The 21,670-nt window shown below is 36.1% G+C and overlaps 1 protein-coding gene across 3 annotated transcripts in view; it reads right to left on the reverse strand.

Moving 5' to 3' along the window:
• Nucleotides 1-21,670, reverse strand: part of TPD52 (tumor protein D52) — a 371,490-nt gene that overhangs the window by 171,521 nt on the left and 178,299 nt on the right. For all 3 annotated transcript variants that reach the window (XM_001377430.4, XM_056824136.1, XM_056824138.1), the window contains exon 2: nucleotides 15,374-15,555. In XM_001377430.4, the coding sequence (XP_001377467.1) occupies nucleotides 15,374-15,555 (182 nt within the window). The remainder of the gene's footprint in view (nucleotides 1-15,373; nucleotides 15,556-21,670) is intronic.

Genomic DNA, 21,670 nt, shown 5'->3' on the forward strand with positions numbered 1-21,670 from the left:
CTTTAAGAATTGTGACATCATCCTCCCACCTCAGAAAATGAAAGCACTGGATCCATTAAGAAATGAATTTAGAACTAAGCTCATTTAACATGAGTTAAATACAACAACTAGAATGGAAAGAGATGAAAGCTATTTATTTTTAATTATGTATTATACTTTTTTCCCCATCAAAGAAAATTAGAAAATGTTATTGGAAATCATGTGAAACAAACATATCGTAAACATTATTACTAATTCCAAAAAAGGGCATCATTCCTATGTTGTTGTCATTGTCTCTTTGTTTTGAAGATAAAGGAAACATGACCTATTCCTTCAAAATTAGGTCTGTATAAAATGATATCATTATTTTGTTAACAATCTTACCATTAAAAACAAAACACTCTTGGGAGAAAACCACAGTAAAAGAGATTTCAAAATGACATACAACTAAAAATGTTGTCAACATGAGATTGTAACTCCAGGATGACCATAACTTCTTAATCTTGGATTTAAAAAAAAAAAGATTTGGACAATCTTGGTTGTTGTGTTCAATTTTTTTTTTTCTTAAAGCTGAGTAGGTTGCTATTTCCTCATGGACCCTACAACAAATATTCTTCATATCTATATAAGAAAGCACTTTGTTCTTTTATAAAACTCACCCAAAGAAGAGAGGATGTAACACATACTAATAAAATATGATGCCAATGATGGAGGCAAAGAAGGGATCCTGGCAAAGAATATTAAGAAATGTGTAAGAAATAGAGGATAATTTCAACTTAATTTTCCAGGCTGTTTCTTGTATTTGGTGCTATATTCTCTCTCCATGCCTTTGTTCAAGTTTGCCCTCCATTATCTCTTAACTTCTCTGGAATCTATCTTCCTTCAAAGTTTGGCATAAGATTCACTTACATCATAAAGGCCCTTTGAATCACTCCAGCTGTTAACTTCTTTCCTGATCTAAAAAGCCTGTATTTAGTCTTTAATAGTTCAGATATACTTATAAGAGCATATGTTTTCTTCCTTTGTAAAATTCAAGTTTATTGAGGACAGGGCCAATTTTATTTTTATCTATGTATCCCCAGGCCTAGCACAGCGCCCATGACAGAGAAGATAAACTTCAAATATATTGCTGGCTGACTGAGCTGGAGGGTTCTGGAATTTCTCAGTCAAATAGATTGGATATTTTGCTAAGGATGCAGACGGAGAAATCACTCCCACTTGCCCACCCATCCTTGTCCATAACCTCCATAACCTCTCAATATAAGAGTTCTGCCTAACAATTTGGAAGTCTTTCTCTTTTTATCATCTAGGGTAATTTCTAATCATAAACCACATTTATTCAATCAGCAAATATTTATTAAGGAATTCACAGGTACAAAACATTGTAGTAAGAATTTTTAACTTATTTCACCAAAAGGTGTCTATATATCTTCATCATTACTGTTACTAGCGGCATTTATAATACTAGTAATACTACTACTGAATGAAAATGATGTTTAGAAAATTTCCTAATATCCCTGAGATGATATGAATGTGGGGCTAAATGAGTTCCTTGTGGAGAAACAAAAACTAGAGTAAAGAATAATTGTTTTAAATCAAGCAATGTGTCATGTTGTCCATCAAAGTTAAATCTTTATTCTGTCTACTAAAAAAGGGTATCAATGTTCTATGAAGGCACATTAGGTATAATCAACTCAAAGGGGAAAATTAGGGAGTACATATTTTTTCTTTCATTTGCTTCTTATAGCTAATATGAGGAATGAGACAAAATTTGTAAAGATTTGTTTGAAGAATTTGAAAACCACATTACAAAAATTATTGCTACTCTTAAGAAGTTTCTAGATACTTCAAATCAAACTATGCACCTAGGTATCTAGTTCCTTCCTACCCAAACAATTCATCAATTTTGTAATAAAAACACAATTATGAATGGGATTGAGGAAAGACTTTGATTTGTAGACCTGTTTAAAGGTTAGTAACTTTCAAAACAGTTTGATATTTATCTTTTTAGTCCAAAATAGAATACAGAGTATATATATAAGGGTGCTGAAGCAAGGCTGACTAAAATAAAAGTGCTGAGTCTCATACAATATATAAATCTATAATAGTAATACATTTTTAAAGCCGAGTACTTTCAAATTACTCATTCCACCCTGAATCAAGTACATCTGTTTCCATAATATATGATTACAAATAGTTCATAACCCTCCTTTTCAAAAACACACTGCATAAGAAGGAAAATGCTTTCAAGGAAAATTCATCAAGGAAGGATCCATTTGCTTAATAAATTCAAAAATGACACAAGCAACAACATAAAACCTACATGAACAGTATAATACACTCAATCAGTTCTAATTAAGTATTTAATTATACTCATCTAATATCTAATTTGCATTTTAAAAAGGAACACTTTAATACACTATGAAGTAGTCTATTTTAGGTCCAAAACTAGGGTTCTGAATTAAAACTAAAAAAAAAAATATAGTATAAATAGAAAATCTTCTTGATTTTGTAGTTGGCTAAGAACAAAGCAGTCTAGGTTCATTGTCTCATCCAAGTTAAACTTCAAGGAATGCAACAGTATTTAAATTAGTTGGTTCTGGCTCTATAAAGTGAGACAGGAGCTGCTTAGGAATTAGCATTTGAAACTCAAAATTTTCTAACAAGGGACAAAGTAGAAGTCTCCTTCCCTTTACAGTGGCACCTGATAACAAGATTAAGTCTATAGAGAGATTTCAGGACATTTGTGAATTGGGATGGGAGAAAAAATTAATTTTTATTTTCACCAACCTTTAACTAAAAATTTGCATTTCCTTCATTTACTTAAAAACATTATTCTGAGAAAGAGCCCACAGGCTTCATCAGATTTTTTTTTCCCACACATAAGCTAGACTAGCCTTTTCTATTTGTTCTCATGGATCAGAGCTAGAAAGAAGCAATTAGTTTAAAGTTAGAGAAAGACAGATTTCTGATCTTTGTTAAGAGAAATATATTATAAGTTTGAGCAATGTAAAAGTTGAATGGGTTGCTCCTGAAGGTAAAAGGCTCCCTCCTCATTGGAGATCTTCAAGCAAAGTAAGGAAGCCTACTATTCTGATCTAGGTACTAATCAAATAATCAAATATTCAACAATTCCTTTCAACTCTGAGATTTTTACATTTGTTTTTACTTAATAGTTTTATTTGCTGCTATGAAGGCTTGTTTTATTTCCTTAACCAGGCTTTAAAAATTAATCCACTAATACTTAGTAAATGCCTACCCTGAGGCTGGCACTTATGCCAAGTGCTGGAGAATACAAGTACAAAGGATGAAACAATCCCTACTCACAATGGACTTACATTTTCATGAAACTAAATCACAGAACCACAGATTTAGGATACATTTTATCCAACCAATATTGTATTCCTTTCTTCTATAACCCCAAAAGGTCATTAAGCTTTTCCTTGAGGACCTCCAGGAAAGGGGATCCCATTAAATCAAGTGACAAATCCATTTCTGGGCAGCTCTTAATGTTAAGAAATTTTAACTCATACCAAGCCTAATGCTACTTCCCTGAAACTTCCATCCACTGTTCCTAGTTCTGGGTCTGGGGCCAAGTGGAAAAAGTCTAATCTCATTTCCACTTGACAGACCCTCAACAAATACTTCAAGAAGACTCTCCTGTCCCTTCCACAAGCTAACACTTCCTCTCCAGCCCACCAATTCCTTGAATGAAATTTTGTTCAGCATAGGCTCAAAGTTCCTTAGTTAGTTGTCTGTCTTCTTAACTAACTAGGCTTTAATACACTAAAGGTATTTTTCATTCCCTTTGCATCATTTTTTTTAGTCCACAGAGAGTGATCTTCACAACAGTTATTCAATATGTATTTACTGAAGTGATGATTAAAAGACACAAAGCAAATGTTAAAAAATTAAAAACAAAAAAATTTAAGTAAATAGGAAGTCTTCCAAGGAAACAAAAAAATGAGATGATTAACAGATTTTAGAATTTTAGTATGGTCTAGATTTTATGTAGAAGGCAATTGAAATTCATACAAATGTTTACTCATTTAAATACTTCCTCTTCTGTTGACAGCTTTAAATTTGTAAATATTTTAAAATCTACAGGCTGAAACAATTGAACAAGAAGAATTCTGATTTTGCCTATTCATCTTCATGGGAATGAACTTCAAAGCTTTCCTGTGACCAATTAAATGCTACCATTTTTCATCAAAAAAGTACTATAGTAGTTTCCAGATTCACCTTTGGCCTTAAAGTCTTAGGAAGGTAGAAGAAAAAATGACCACAACCATAAATTTAGTCTGACTGTAGAGTTTACTGATTTTATTATGAATGTAACACAGAAAACAATGCAAGATAAAATAAAACAAAATCAATCAACGGAAATTTCTACACCATTTTTTCTGGCAGAAAATAAGTTATCTTCTAGTGTAATGTTTAAATTGTTTGTACTTATGGATTCAAATCTACTGTCAGGTTTTTTTTTTAATTGTCTTACTTCATTTACAGATTTATTTCAATAAAAGCCTTCTGCCTAAAGTTTTTTTTAAAAAACATATGCTGTGATATTGAATATATATATACATATATTGATATGTAGCATATCTCTACATAGTAGGTTCTCTCTACTATATATCTATATATGCATAATATATATATGCTATAGATTATATATATTTGTATATTTATACACATGTATGTATAACTCACATTGTTAAAGGTACCATTTAAAAATAAATCTATTTTTTTTAAAGTAAGCTTTGTACTGAAGGAAAATGAAGCACTTAAATTAAATCCCTAATTTTCCCTTCTTTCTCAATTATTTTGAAAATGTTCCTTTCCTTAAACATTCACTATATGTTCCACTTTTTATATGACCCTATATACCACAGCCTGAATTAGAAACAAAGACTGGGAAATTAGCTTGTTTATTCCACCTCAGTGTCAAACAAATGTACAGATGATATTCATTTCACGTGTTAACTGCTTTAGAACTGCCAATCATGCTTGTTTTGATACTCATAGTACTTAAGAACTGTCAATCATGTCTGTTGTGATGAAGATACCAGTACAGAAATAATATGTTTGAAAGGAAAATTCTCATTAAAATATCAATAAATGAACCTTAGTTTTAAAATTGGATGTCTTTCTACTGATATTTTGGTATCTTATACAAAATAAAAACAAAAAATTCATAAATTAGCCACTGAAATAAATTTTTTTAACTAGCTATTTTTAATCACTGAATATTAAAAGCAATCCATTGGGTTTTTTCAATCAAACTAAGAGGGATAAAAAATGGTTTAATTATAAGGTTTTTATGTTCCAGTAAAAACAGATGTTTTCCCTAAGTGAACAGAGTTGATGATCATATGATCACTAATCAGGGCAGCATCATGTCAGAGAAGGAAAAACATAAAATGATACATTGAGGTATTTTGATTTTTAATACATCATCAGAGAAAAATACTACTTATTATATTAATACCACTCTCTAAATAGTACTACATAAGTACCTCTGCTACTACATTATTTTATCCAAAAACAACTTTCAATAAATCAAAGGCTTACATTTAAACTCTTCATGCAATGTAAGAGAATATTCCCAATGAACCAACACATTCAAAACACTCCAACTATTATTTTAACTATTATTAACAGTAACAATCAATTGTCAAAAAAGCATAATCAATCTTATTAACATTGTAAATGCTTATAATAATACATATGCTTATAACGCAATTGGAAATAAGTTATATTATGGCAAAAGATAAGTCAAGAAACAGATTTTTCTAAAATGAGGGGTTAGGGTTTGAAGAGAGAAGCCAACCAAAATATATTTTACAAAGTCAACAAAAATGGATGACATATTTAGAGTTTAGAGGGATCTTGTTAATCATCTTGTTCAAATCCCTCATTTCACAGGTAAGAAAGCCAAGAGAGGTTAAGCAACTTGTCTAAGACAGGAAATACAGACCCAGAAATTGAATTGATTTTACTTTTTACTCTAAAATTTATTACTTGTTCCAGGACACCACATTTGGAAGCTCATCTTCTTTACTCTGTTTTTTTAACCCTATACTTTTAAACCAATGCTAGGTATCTGTTCCAAGACAGAAGAGTGGTTAGGAATTAAGTGACTTGCCCAAAATCACACAGCTAGGAAAGTGTCTAAGACAAGATTTAAACCCAGATCCCCCCAAAGTCCAGGCCAGGCTCTCTATCCACTGAACCACTGTTATAAGGAAATGAACAGGAGGGGATGATGCAAAGGAAGAAGCAAGAAGGTTCCAGAATTCTGGAGAAGTGAAGGACTGTTTTTCTTCTAACAGACAGTTAAGTAGAAGGTTGAGTTTGTTTAGTCTCCTAGGGTGGACCTGGTGAACTAGTTGTTCTCTCTCCTGTGGCTTTCCTTGTGATCCATCTTACCAACTAACTACCTGTTCCTGTGTATCCTGTTACTGCTGACAGAGATATTCCTACAGAGCTTCTTGAGACACCTAAAGCCATCTGTCAGTGAGATCTTCCCTTTGAGCCCTGTTCCTGCTTACCTTCCAACCTTATTACCTCTACCACCATCTATGAGGGGATTTGGGTTAGTGAAGTGTATTGTATTATAGGAACTGGGACTCTTAAGTAGAGAGGTAACTGACAGTGTAGACACCATCTCTCTGAAGCTACCATCTAGATTTGGTGGGAGGTTTATTTATATTCTTTAGATAGATCATCTTCCCTTCCCTTATCTTAAATAAATCCTGTTTAATAGCATTTGGTATCCTGTAAGCTTTATCCTGTTGGCCTTCCCAAACCCTGTGTCCTTCTGATAGTGATCATAAACAATCATTCCTTGACCCACTAAAATCCCATTACCATCAAGTATCTTTCTAGAAACAATTATTTTAGTCATATACAATTATTTCACCACCTAGCTGCCTCTACCCATAGATTTTTATAAAAATCTAGAGCTCAAAGGGACCTCAAAGAACATCTATTCCAATACCCTCACTTTAAAAGTGAGGAAACTAAGACTTCTAAAGTCTACTACTATCACCCTACTGAATAAAGGACAGTCAGGAGATTCAAGTCCCAGGTCTCTGACTCTAAATATAGCCCACTTTCAAATGTACATTACTTACTAATGAGCTTCCATTCAGAGTCTACTTATTACTACTTTGGACACAATTCTATTTTCAGTACAACTGGTTATTTCATTTCTAAAGCAGATCAGAAAGGAAAAAAGTCAAAGGGAGCAGATTTTAGCTGACATACTGAACTATGTTGAGGAAGGACAAATGACAAGGTCAAAAAGGTTTAAAAAATGATGAAACAGAAGCATAAGTAAAAAGCTATCCTCATTCAGTTCTATTTAAAATGGGACATGCAACACTACCTACTGCCATATCTTTCAATCCTATCAGCATATTACAACATGGTCATTTGTGTTCATAAAGATGACTAAAGTCACAAATCTAGAGCAAAGATGAACAAACCAGAAAAAGTTAAATTATGTTCAGAATAAGTTATATGATATTGAACAACATTAATTGACTTAAATTCAAATCAGCATGCATTTATTAAGCATATGCCCCTACTATGTGGAGACTTCTGTGCTAAGTCTTATGAGATAACACATATATCCCTTTCCTTATAGAGATGACAGTATAGTAGGGGGACGAGACACAATCATAGTTAACTATTAGGAATATATGGCAAGTTTCTTTAAAAGACAGCAAAAAATGCTATGTAAAGCCAAATGGTCAATTATAGACTCCAATAATAAGGAAAGGTTACTATGTACAGAGGGTAGATGGGATAAGCTTATATGAGAGGGGTCATTCAGTTCCTTTGTTATAAAGGGCGTATGAGTTCCTGGATGACCAAAATTAGAATTACAACTTTTTTAAATGTAAGGAGAATAGAGAAAAGAAGTTTGATATATTCTACCAGGCAGGATGCATCTTGCCCTCTTTGTGAGGGTAGGAGATAGCTCCCCCAGGGCTTGCTCAGGAATCCTTTTCTGACTGGCCTAAATCACCTCTTCCCATCAATCATAGACAGAGGGATTTCCTTCAAATGTCTGGATAAAAAGGTCATCCAAAATGGCATCACATACTACTTCTAGGCATATGTCCAAGATATCAAAGAAAGAGGAAATGGAAACATATTTTGTATACATGTAAGTGTAGATATAGATATATAAATAGCAGCTCTTGTCACAGTAGCATCAACTGCAAACTAAAGGGGTGCTCACCTATTGCGGGACAACAAATTATGGTATATAAGCATACTGCGCCATAAAGAATAATAAAATAGATGGCTCCAGAGGAAACTGGAAAGAGCTGTATGAACTGATGGAGAGTGAGGTGCAAACCAGAACAACTTGTACAATAACAACATCAAAAGCCTTTAGAAGTCTGATCAATGGCATTGAAAATTATCATTCCAGATGACCAATGGAGATATATGGAAATGTTTTTACATAATTGTTTTCATGTGGTCTCCCCCTTTAGGTTGGAAACTCCTCAAGGGCAGGGATTGTCTTTTGCCTTTCTTTGCACCTCCACTGCTTAGCACACATATCTGGCACACAGTAGGTGTTTAATAAATGTGTACTGACTAATGGTTCTGAAGTTTCCTCCTTCTATATCAAGTCAAAATCTGCCTCTGTTAAACTTTTAGCCACTGTTCCTAGATCTACCCTGTAAGCCAATTTTTTTGTCATTGTACTACCTTCCCCTCCCACCAACTAAGATTCTACCTTACAGGCTAATGACTATTCTCCCATTCTTCTAATGTCTCAAGGCTCCAATGTATCACTGGAGCTGTGTAAATCTTGAAATCTCTCAGACTTGTGAATGTTAAAAATTTCCCCATCAGGGAATTCTTAATTGGAACAAATTCCCTACTGAGAAACATTTCCCATTTTGATGTGAGAACTAGCCAGGATCAGAAATGGGAGGACCTCTACTCCACCCGTACATAAGACTGCTTTAGGGGAGAAAACTCCTTGCTAAACAAAAGAAAGTACTTGGATCCATGCTTATGGTGGGGCAAGGAGTTCTTTGAGCCAGGCCTGTTTTTAGAATTGATACAATGGGATGCTAGGTACCTAAAAGGGTCGGGCAAGTTTTCTCTTGATGAGATTAGTTGATTCAGCTGTGTTTTCTCTCATTCAGACTTACTGAGGATCTTGGTCGACTTAGCAGGAATTTAGATGGACAGTCCTTTGGAAAGCATCTACAGTGATTGGTAGATGTAGGGACTTAGGGGAGGTGACATGGGAGAAAAACCCTATATAAGAAAAAGCAGAATCTCTTGAGATAGATCCTTTTGGAGAAAGCCTTTTGGAGGATCTCTGATGAGGACCTCTTGGGAAGAATCTCTTGAGAGAGGCCTTTTGGAACAGTCTCTGGCTGGAAGGCTCTCTGGTGAAGTCAGCTGAGATGGAGCTGGCCTGGTGTCACTAGAATCCTTGTTTAGGCAGACCTTGTGGTGAGTGTTAAAAAACTGACTGATTTCTCTCTTAAGGCTCAGGTCTAGGCCATATTGGCTTGGGGCCCTTCATACGTATTCCTTTCTTACTCTCTCTCTTTCTTTGATTACTCATTGTATTGTTAATTAAATCTCTATAAAACCCAATTGACTTGGGTATTTGAATAATTGGGAATATTTCCCTGGCGACCACCTTATATTTGATTTAAAAACCAAGACACTGTAGTGAAACATATTTTCTGCAGTCAAATTTACTCACCCTCCCTTATATCCATCACAATTTATATCTTCCACCATTTTAACTCACTACAGTTTAAGACCTCAACCATTTTAAATCTCACAGCTGCCTGCGTCTTTCGATTTCTGACCCACCCCTCATTTTCGGGTCATAAATATCTTTGATCATGTTCTTTATATCATATCCTGCCTATGTTTCTACTAGTAGCATGATGCAGACTATAAACTTTGAATTGTGTCTTTTTTCACCACTTTGGGGGCTACTAATTTCATTTTTTTTAATAGGCAATGAGGGTTAAGTGACTTGCCCAGGGTCACACAGCTGGCAAGTGTCTGAGGCCAGATTTGAACCTAGGATGTCCCGTCTCTAGGCCTGGCTCTCAATCCACTAGGATGTCCCATCTCTAGGCCTGGCTCTCAATCCACTGAGCTACCCAGCTGCCCCCTAATTTCATTCTTTTAATAGATCAATGTTTTAAAGTCTGTGGAAACAGAGCATTGGCATTAAGGTAATGGGCTTTTGTGGTAGTATACAGTTGAGGATAATTGAAAGTAGCATGCAATTTCCAAGATGAAAATTCTATTTTCTGCTCAATTCTAAGCCTGGATTATATGATGAGTATTTGCTTCACAAAGTAGTAAATAAAATAGTGGAGAGAAAAGTAAGTCTTTGGTAAAATAATATTCCTTTTAATACTAAGATATAGTATCCAATGTGCCATATGATGAAACTGAAATGGAGCTTATGATGAAATAGGGAAGAATGGCTTGACCTGATTAAGGCACAGAGAAAAATTCCATCTTGACAATTAGAATCATTCAGGAATTGATTCTGAAGCTATTCAAATAGGGAAAAGTATTAAAAGAATGGAAAATCACAATCATCTTAACATCTGACATTAAAAGACTGCTTTAAGGATTATGAAACTTTAAGAACATTATCTCCAATGACATCTAAAAACAACCCCAGGTAGGAACATAAGCATCATTATCCCCATTTTTATAAAGAAATTGAGGCTCAGAGATTTTAAGTGGGATAAACTGTGGTATATGAATGTTAATGGAATAGTATTACATCAAAAGAAATAAGAATTATGAAGAATTCAGAGCAACTTGGAAAGACTTGCAAGAAGAAAAACAAACTCCTTGAGGGCAAAGACCCTACACATCTGTTTTTGTGTTTATAGTGCCATGGGCATACTAGGCACTTAAGAAAAGCTTGCTGAAATAAAGAGAATTAAATTGATGGCAAATGAAGCAAGCAGAAAATAAGAAAGGGCAGCGAGGGCACCGGCCTGGAATCAGGAGGAGCTGGGTTCAAATCTGCCTATAGACACTTTCTAACTGTATGACCTTGGGCAAGTCACATACCCTGACCACCTAGCCCTTGCCACTCTTTTGACATGGAACTGATACTAAGAGAGAAGGTAAGGGTTAAAAAAAAAAGGAAGAAAGCAGAAGAAAATGTGTGAATACAAAGTAAAAGAAAACAACAACAAAATACACCCAAACTTCACTAAAGGTAGTAAGTAATCTTGATTCTATAGGACTGATGATGAGGACTCCTCTCAAAAGCCAGGCAGGGATCAAGGAGAGAAAAGAGTAAATTATTTCAACTATCATCAGTATGTAAGTTGGCTTTCCTTAACCAGACTTCTTTATCAGAAGAAAAAGCTCTACTAGAGTAGGGTATGGTGTAAAGACAGGATTAACTCTTCCCTGCCTTTTTTTCTTTCTTTTTTTTTTAATTTAAACCCTTACCTTCTGTCTTGGAATCACTACTGTGTATTGGTTCCAAGGCAGAAGAGTGGTAAGGGTTAGGCAATGGGGGTTAAGTGACTTGCCCAGGGTCACACAGCTGGCAAGTGTCTGAGGCCAGTTTTGAACCTAGGACCTCCCATCTCTAGGCCTGGCTCTCAATCCACTGAGCTACCTAGCTGCCCCCTTCTCTGCCTATTTTTAGATTTAATCACCAAAAGATGCTTAAGTGGGGGAGATCTATGACCCATGTGTGTGAAAGTGGATGACAAATCAGAACCCAATGACTGCCCTCTGGGCAGTCCTAAGAAAATTTATAGACTATAATTGGTCCATGTAAAGTGGAAGTAAGGCACAGGAAGTGAGGAAAGGAATGGTCTTTAAAAGTGCCAAGAACTTCCTGTGAGAGGGCTTGTGCCTTCAACTTGATACTGGAAGAGCATACTGGAGGAGCGCTGGTTGAGGGCCTCGAACTACTTTTCTATTTTCCCTTAGGACTACCACGTGGGTGAGTGAAAAAGGCTGATCCCTTTCCCTGACTTGTTCAGGAGATACTAGCCTCTAGAGAGGACCCTCATCTAAGATGAGGCCTCATGGCTAGAACACTTGTTTAATTTACCTCTAGCCCCCTTTCCTGGGCCTCTTAAGCCCTGCCTGGTTAGAACCAGGCTAGAATAAATAGCTACTCTCTCTGAATTTCTTACTTTCACTCTCTCTTTTTGTAAATAAATTACCATAAAATTCATTTGTAATTGAGTAATAATTACTGGCAACCACACTCTTAAATATCTTATGCAGTCCTTTAATTTTAACCCCTTACTTTCTGGCCTTTACAATATTTGAAATTAGAATCTGTTATTCTAAAAACTACGATTCCCAGCAAAACTACAATTCCTAGGAACCCATTCATTTACTGTCACTATGTGCTAACTTAGACAGGAGATAAATTGGGTGGAGTTCAGTGTCTAGAGCTCTTTCCTTTCTGTTGGTAGCTTTGGTAGAGTGGGTCTTTTTGAGCAGGTAGATTAACTTAGTCATGTGGTTTATTTTGGCAGAAAATAAATTTTATTAATATAATACTTGAAGTATTGGATATTAATTTAACTCTTACAATTCTGGTGACCAGAAGTGGGGTTGAGAACCCTTAATTCTCTCGGAGTAAGATTAGTTTGAAAAGAGACCATGTTTCTCCTGCCATTGTTTTTCGCCCCCTCCCCCCACCTCGGGAGCTGCCATCTGTTGTTGCTGATGCAGCCTCCTACTGTTAACTCCCTGGGTGGTCCCAGCTGCCTGCTCCTGCCCTTAGGCCTCTCTTGCTCCTGTTCCTACTGTTGCTGCTGCTGCTTCTGCTTTTGCTGTTGCTGACTGCTGCCAACAAGCCGTTAGAACACACAAGCTGGGAATCTTTGGAGCCGCTCTCTAAGCAGCTAGTAAAGTATATTGCCAACAGCTGAGTGCTTGCTCACTGCTTGCCTTGAAAGCCCGGGTATATTTCCCTTAGGCAATAAATAGCCTCCTAAAGGGCTTTTACCTAAGGAGAGCTTCTACCCTCTTAACTCCCTGTCCATGTGGCAAGGTTCTCCCTGGCATTTTACTCTTAGGGGGAAGGTGAAGGAAGGTTATTCTTCCAAAAAGGAAGTAGAATTGCAAGCATGGCCCACTCTATTAAAGAGTGGTATATTGTCTATTTCAAAGTTCCCAGTTTTAGGATGTTTTTTCTTCCTACCATTCCTGGGTGTACTGCTCCTTGCGATTAGCTTGCCTGAGATTCAGGGGAGAAATTCATCTCCCTACACACCCTTGCCATTCTGGCCTGCCCAGTCTCTACAATACATCTAATATGGGATTCCTCCACACTATGTTCAGCTTGGAATTCTCCCTCACTTTGGGAGATCCCAGAGGTATGACAAAAGGAATCTAAATGGATAATGATCCTGGGGAGGGGAAGGAACATTAAAGCATCTGGAGGTGAAATTTTTTAAGCCTTTTCAGACTCCAGTGACTTATGGGAGTCTCTCTAACGGAGAGCTTCAGTGGCTACCTGAGATATATGATCCATGTGTTTGTCAAGACCCTCCTCAGGGGGGGATAGAAAAAAGGATTCTTGAATTCAGTGCCTGTACCCTGTTGCATGTATTGTATTTTCTGATTGCTTGTTTTAAGATTTTATTTTGTTTGTTAAGTTCATATATTGGTTTGAATATGATATATTCTGTTACACTATGTCACTTTAAGTTACTGTGTTTTAACAACTAGCTATATATGCTGTTACACTGTATTTATTTGTACCTCCTCATACGACTGGACTGGAGAGAATACCATTGAAAAATCCAGAAAAATTTTATGATCTAAAAAAAATTTTTTAATTAAATTGATTTTAAAGGGCCTTCTACCCTCCTCTGCATTTCTAAAATCTGAAGTAATTTTCACTATTGTAGTTAGTCCTTGCCTCCAAAATACAATGGATGGGACATATAAAAGACATGCTTTTAGAGCTGTTACAGTCTCATGGCAAAGGAGGGAGCAAAGGCAAAGGGTTTGATTACTCCATGAATGGTTATAGTCTTATATGAGGGGTGGGAAAGTCAAGGGGCATAGCACCCCTAATGCCCCTCAAGAGGAAGCATTTCAGTCAAGATTGACAGCCATGAGCTTCAGTAGCTACCTGAGTTGATCCATATGTTTGTCAACACTCCTCACGGGGGATAGTATTATTGTCATAAAATTCTACATTTATAAAAAGAATTTCTTGTTTGAGAGTAATTTTAGGATAAGAAACTTGCTACCTCCCAAAATTAAGGAAGTGAACTGCTTGGAGAAGGCACCATGTTGATGCCTGCAAAAATCTCACATTGCACCAAAAGATCCAGAATCAACTTTGGGTTGTAGTGAATTAACTGTGGGGGGTTGTAACACATTTATTTTGAATGTATACACTTAAGACCAAAGGAGATTGCCCCAAAATGGCTTTTTGTCAAGGCGCCTAGCAGACATTGATTTTATTCTTTTTCCCTTTTATCCACAAATTATTGTAATTTATAAGTTGGTTATGTTTACAAGATCCATTGGGGATACATGTCTTCCACAGGATCTCAAGGGGAGATTGTGAAATTAGAATCTGTTGCCCAAAAAAACTGTGATTCCCATCAAAATTCTGATTCCTAGGAGCCCATTCACTTTCTGTCATTGTGTGCTGACCTAGACAGGAGATAAATTGGGTGGAGTTCAGTGCCTAGTGCTCTTTCCTTCCTGTTAGTGGCTTTGGTGGAATAGGCCTTTTTGAGCAGGTAGATTAACTTAGTCATGTGGTCCTATTTTGTCAGATAATAAACTTTACAAATATAATACTTGAAGTACTGGATAGTAATTTAACTCTTACAAATGGGAAGAAATTAGATATCTTTTTTAAAAAAGCATCAGTAAGGAAAGACTTCCAGGAACTGATGCAAAGTGAAAGGAGCAGAACCAGGAGAATATTGTACACAGAGGCTGATACACTAAGGCAAAATCGATTGTAATAGACATTTCTTCTAGCAGTAATGCAATGACCCCATGACAATTCTGAAGGACTTATGAGAAAGAACACTATCCACATCCAGACAAAGAACTGTGGGAATAGAAATGTAGAACAAAAACATATGATCAATCACGTAGTTCAAATAGGGATTTGATTAGGATTTTGGCATTAAAAGATCATTCTACTAAAAATGTGAATAATATGGAAATAGGTTTTGAACAACCCAGTGGTACTGCCTCTCAGTTCAGGGAGTGGGGAGGGAAGAGGGATAGGAAAAATCATGAATCATGTAACCATGGAAAAATTTTTCTAAAGTTTTTTTTAAAAAGCATCAGTAAAACATTTTTCAAAACACCATTCTGGTACTTAAAGCATGTTACTATTACTTACTCTCCATCTGATTCTGGTCTTTTGCATACACAATGAAACTTGCCACCAAAATCGATATAAAGGTCATTTTCGACAACATGGAAGATTTGTCCAAAGACGATTTTATCTTTGGCAGGTCCCATCTGAGTTAGAGGAGAATGTCTTAACAGAGATGCAAAGGATTTCACATTCTTTGGAGAATCCTACATAAGAGAAGAAGAAAAAAATTATATATATTGCACATATATATACATATATACTATGTAATTAGAATTTTGTATCCTAGGACTCCGTTTCCCAGAACCCTACTTTCATCTTTACATTCCATCCTTACATTTTAGAGATAAGGTTTCTGTAACCATACCCCTCTTCTCTCTCTTCTCCCACTTTCGCAGTACAGTAAACTTGTCTTTACTCAGACTATACTTTTGCTCCACTTCAAGTGATTATTAATAACTTATAAAATATAATCCCTGGAGTTATTGGATATTAATTTTCATCTTATATTTCTGGCAACCAACAAAGTTGGAAAAAGAATTCTCCATTTTCTTTTAAGAAAGCCTTCGAGTAAAGAATAGGGAGTAGATAAATTTTGCAAAGCAGCATTTCTCTCCTGCCATTTTTTTTGTTTTGTTTTTCGCTGGCTGTCCCATCTACCTGCTTTCATTTGAGTGACTTAGCCAAGGGTTGCCAAAAGGAATAAGCCAAGGTCTCCAGAGCACTGCTGATCCCCAAGGTTCCGGCGTGGAGGGTGAGATCTAAATCCCATTTTTCCTTGCTTGCCTAAGATTCCCAAGTTTGGTCTTTTTTTCAAGAGCAGCCCCTACATATTGCCCACCCTGAACCCTGTCTAGCTCCCAAGATGATTCTAAACTAATCCAGGGAGGCTTCCATGCTCCTGGCTGGGGGAAATGGGGGGGGGGAGGGCGCTGAAGTGTACCGGGACCCCTGGCATTTTTACCCCTGGGTGAGGAGGAGGTTACTTTTCCAAACAGGAAGTAGATTTGAAACCAATTTAATAAGTACAGATTGTAAGCATGGCCCAGTTTCCTTCCTATCTCAAATAGTTCCTGTTTCCAGAGAGCCTTACCAAGCTCGTGCAACTTACAGCTTTAGGATGTTTTTTCTTGCTGCCATTCCTGGGGATTCTTGCACTAACTGGATACCTTGCAGCTGTTAGCATGAGTAATCCTGAGATTCAGGGGAGATATTCATCTCCTTACACCCCCTTGCCATTTTGGCCTGCCCAATCTCTGCAACACATCCAATATGAGATTTGTCCACACCATACCCAGTGAGGGTATGGGGAATCCCAGAGATGTGACCAAAGGAATCTAGATGGATGATTATATGGAGAGGGGAAGGAACCTTAATGAGTCTGGAGGTGAATTTTAAGTCTTCTCAGACTCCATTTGCCTTATTGATGTTAACTGTTTGAGTTTGTTCCCCTCCAAAATAGTAAAGAAGTCTGTAACATGGCTATTGGAGTTGGAGAAAAGGACTCTTGAATTCAATGTCTGTATCCTGTCACATATATTGTATTTATTGATTGTTTGCTTTAAGATTCAATTTTGTTTTTTAAGTTCACATTTTGATCTAATCTAATATATTCTGTTACACTATATCATTTTCAGCTACTGTGTTTTGGCCATTAGTTGTATGTTGTTACATTTTCATTATCTGTACCCTCCACCTATGACTGGAGTGGGAAAAAATACCATTGTAAAAGCCCATAGTCAAGTCGCGCAAACCCTTTTCCATGGCAAAACCATAGGTCCTTATGGATGCTGGGTTTGTCAACAGATCCATGGAGGTCACATGTTGCCTTAACAGCTTTTGCTCCTTTTTGCCTTTGTTAACTATGACATAGACGATGATGGGTGGACTCCATCAAATTGGTTACAACCTGTATACAACTGTTGGACAATTTAGTGACCTAAAAATTTAAATTGATTTTAAGGGGTCTTCAGAAGTGATTTTCAGATATCTAGGAGCACCACTACCTCTGACTGATCATTTGCCTACCTTTGAGTTGTTTGTAATAAGAGGTAAGGGTCCATTTAGTAGCTGAAGTGAAGTGCAATAGCACTATTGTATTTCCCACCTCTGTATTTATTAAAAATGCAATTGATGAGATAACTGAAGTGATATTAGTTAGTCCTTGCCTCCACATTGCAATGGATGGGACATATAATGACATGCCTTTTACACTGTAACAGTCTCATACCAGAGGAGGGAGGTTTCCCTTTGTTACCCTGTGATTAGATCTCATCCCAGAGGTGCAAATGATTTTCCTAGGGGGCTTAGTGCCTCCTAAAAGGGTTTTTATATTTGTAACTCTTCAGGTTACTCTACCCTTCCACCAGAATGATCTAGATTCTTTGTGACATTGGAGACCTAAAAGATTTTCATCAGCAGTACAGAGGTTTGTGTTTTTCTGGGCTCCTCTGCCACATTTTGGAATGATGGTAGTAATAGACTTTGTTAGAAATATCTTTGCCAAGGCTGAAAGACTGACTAGCTCTGGAGAATTTGTGACAAGTATCCATGAGCTTCAAAAGTTTTTAAAATGCCACACAACAACTCAGGTGAATCATAATGATAGTGGGTTTGTTTGCTCTTGTCATTAAATATGCTCCTGTGATTTGGGGAATTTTGGTACTTCTTTGAATGTGCATTACCTACTCTACTGTTTTATAAAGCTGTATTTAATGAAAATTATGTATACTCACTCTGTGCATCATGGCCAAAATAAAAAGGAAATGGATCTCATTTTGGGGTGAGAAACTTTGTATTCTGCCTCTACTTGGCTGACACAGTCTGTCACTGATTCTGAACTACATATTTGAAATTTTTTTTAATTTAGAATTGTTTTTCCTTGTATGTGCAATACAGTATTTGAGTTTTCATTTTTCTCTCTTCTTTTGTACTTGAAGTGCATTTTACCAGTATTAATGGCTTTTTTGATTTTGTACTAGGGTAAGTTTAAAATGTCCATTAGCCCTAATGTCAATGCATACCCAAAAGCTTTAGGCGATGGAAACCTGCCATTGATTGTTAAATATTATGGGACTCTGTTTAATAATTGTGTCTGATTCCAGGAGAAGGGATCACAAAAGAGCCACTGCATAGTGCCAAAGAGCACAAGGTCAAAGAGACCAATCAATCCTGGTGGAATTGAAAGTACTGAAGTTTGGCTACCATTCTGGCTCCCCTATTCCTGAAAGCAAAGGTAAAATCAGACCAGGGAATGCTATTTCCCATCTGCTTCAAAATCTACACCTTTTTTCTGTCTTTTATAGTATGGCAATTTTCTGGTACATGCATAATTGCTACTATAGGTTTGTGGGATATAAATCACTTTAATTGGACCCTGATTTAAAGACCTGTTCTAGGTTTATGTTTCTTTTGCATAGGAGACTTTGATATTTTATATTTCATCCAGAAGTCACCTTTTTCTCTTTTATTTGGATTTTTTGATGTTTCTTATTTCTTTTGACAGTTGATTCAGATACCTCATAACTCAGCCATGTATGCTGAGGTGATTCATGTGTTGGTAAACACCCTCCTCAGGGGGGATTGTATTATTGTCATAAAATTCTACATTTATAAAAATTTTTCTTGTTTGAGAGTAATTTTAGGATAAGAAACTTGCTACCTCCCCAAATCCAGAAAGTGAACTGTTTGGAGAAGGTACCATGAAGATGCCTGCAGAAACCACACACTACACTAAAAGATTCAGAGTGAACTTTGGGATGTGGTGATTTGAACTGTGGGGGGTTGAATGCATTTTGTTTTGAATGTACACTATTATGCCAAAGGGGACTACCCCCAAATTGTTTTGTTTTGTTTTTTTTATCAATGTAGCAATCATTGGTTTTGTTCCTTTTCTCTTTTATTTACCTCTTATCCCCAAATTTTTGTAATTTCCCCTTAGACAGTCTCTTGACTAATACAAAATAATTTGGAAGAAATACTTAAGGATCACTTAAAAAACAAATGGAACATCATCAGTTATTGTTGGTGTAGAATAATGAGTATTCTAGCACCTATGAACAAACTTCTCATTTACCACATATGTAAGTGGTAAAAATAAAAAAAATAAAAAAACACTTCTCAGTATAGTATAATGGAAAGAATATTATAATGGATGGCAAGACAGCTGGGTTCTAGGGTTCTATCAGTCAATCAATCTACAAGCATTTATCAGGAATTTACTCTGTAAAGTACTAGTGCTAAGTGCTGGGAAACAAAATAGTCCAGAAAAAAAACAACAGTCCTTGACCATATGGAGCATATAAGTTAATGGGGAAAATAAATTTATACATAAATCACATGCACAAGATAAATGCAGAGATGAGAAGTTGCTTTAGAGGGAAAGGCACTAACAACCAGAAATCTTGGGACAGGTCTCCTGAAGGAAGTGACACTTAAAATTTAATCTTAAACAAAGCAAAAGATTCCAAGAGGCAAAAGGAAGCAGAGAGAGCAGTCCAGACACAGAGGATAGTCAACGGCATGGAGATGGAAAAATGGGAGTGTCATGTGTGAGGAACAGCAAGTACTTTATTATGACTGGACCATAAAATGCATGGAGTGGATATAATTTGTTAAAAGATTAGAAAGACAGGAAGGATTAGGTTATAAAGAGCTATAAATCCCAAAGAGAGGAGTTTATATTTGATGATAGAGGTCAAAGAGACTCACTGAAACTTATTAAGTAAGGGGATGACATGATCAGGGGAAACAACTAGAAAAAATCATTTTGGCAGCTCTTTGGAGGATGTATTTGAGAGGGGAAATACTTAAAGCAACAAGTCTAATTAGAAGGTTGTTGCAATAGTACAAACAGGAGATGATGAGATCCTGAACTAGGATTTTGGCCATGCGATTGGAGAGAAGAGGACTATTGAGTAGGGAAGAGGGTCATGTTACTGGCAGTCATTTTATCCTCAGATATCAAGCTATTTGCAAGTCAGGTAAAATAGCATATAGAATGCTGAGCCTGGAGTTAAGAAGACCTGAGTTCAAATGAGGCTCAAACACTTAATAGCTGTATCACTGAGGAAATCACTAAACTTCTGTTTGACTCAATTTTCTCAATTATAAAAGATATAATAATAGCATCTATTTCCCAGGGTTGTAAGGATCAAATGAGATAACATTTATAAAGCTCTTAGCACAGAGCCTGGCCCACAGTAGGTGATAAATGCTAGCTCAAATGATGAGGATGATATAAATTACTGACCCTACACAAGCAAGAGAGTTATTATAAAAGGGTAAGTTTTCTTAGTTTTCAAGAATACAGTTGTCAAAAATAAGGTTAAGGATATATACTGATGGTTCAATTTCTTGTTTAGCTGAGCTGAATTCTAAGACCTCTTGGGTTTCCTTTTTTTAATTTATGAAGACTACATTTGTGTGGCAGCAAATAGGATCAGCACAAAATAGAAAATCTACCAAAACCAAGAAGATGGGAATATGCTTCAATAGTGCCTTTCTTTGTTAATAGGGTTTCAAGGATGTCATCAATGAAAACCCTTCTGTTTATGCATTCAAAAAAGAAATTTTTATGTACTAACCATATGTTCATCATGAGCATCCTAAAACTTGTAGAGTTTGGATTTCCTCCTTGAAATTCCTTTTGAGTTCCAAATTTTCTCTATCTCTCACCTCCTTCTCTGCCCATTGAGAAGGCAAGCAATAGAATATTATTTTTACATGTGAAATAATGTAAAACATATTCCATATTAGCCACATTGCAAAAAAAAAAATCCCAGAAGAACAAGAAAAAATACTTTAATTTATACTCAAAGTTCATCAATTCTCTCTCTGGAGATGGACAGATTTTTCATCATTAGTCCTTTGGAACTTTCTTGGATTGTTGTATTGATCAGAGTACCTAGATTTTTTTGTACTGATCACCGTCACCAAAAAATAAAAAAAAAAACATTTTTAAAGAGCTTCAATGAACATTTTTGTACATATAGGTTATTTTCCTTTATCAAAAATATATCATTGCCTTTGGGGGCATAGTTTCAGATTATATTGGTTCTAAGACAGAATGTAAGTGCTTGAAAAAACCATCTAGGAAGAAAAGAGAGATCAGAGTCATGAAAACTCAGAAGAGAGTATCCAGAAGGAAGTAGTCAACTATCCCAAGTGCTTCACAGAGATAAAAGGATGCAGATTGAGAAAAAGTCATTCAATTTGGCAAAGAGATTACTAGCAATTTTGAAGAGAAACATTTTAGCTGAATGACGGTCAGAAACCAGAGAAGGGAAGGTTTAGAAGAAAATAGGAAGAAAAATGGATGCA

This window comes from Monodelphis domestica, chromosome 3 (genome assembly GCF_027887165.1).
Source record: "Monodelphis domestica isolate mMonDom1 chromosome 3, mMonDom1.pri, whole genome shotgun sequence".
In the NCBI taxonomy this organism is placed as follows: domain Eukaryota; kingdom Metazoa; phylum Chordata; class Mammalia; order Didelphimorphia; family Didelphidae; genus Monodelphis; species Monodelphis domestica.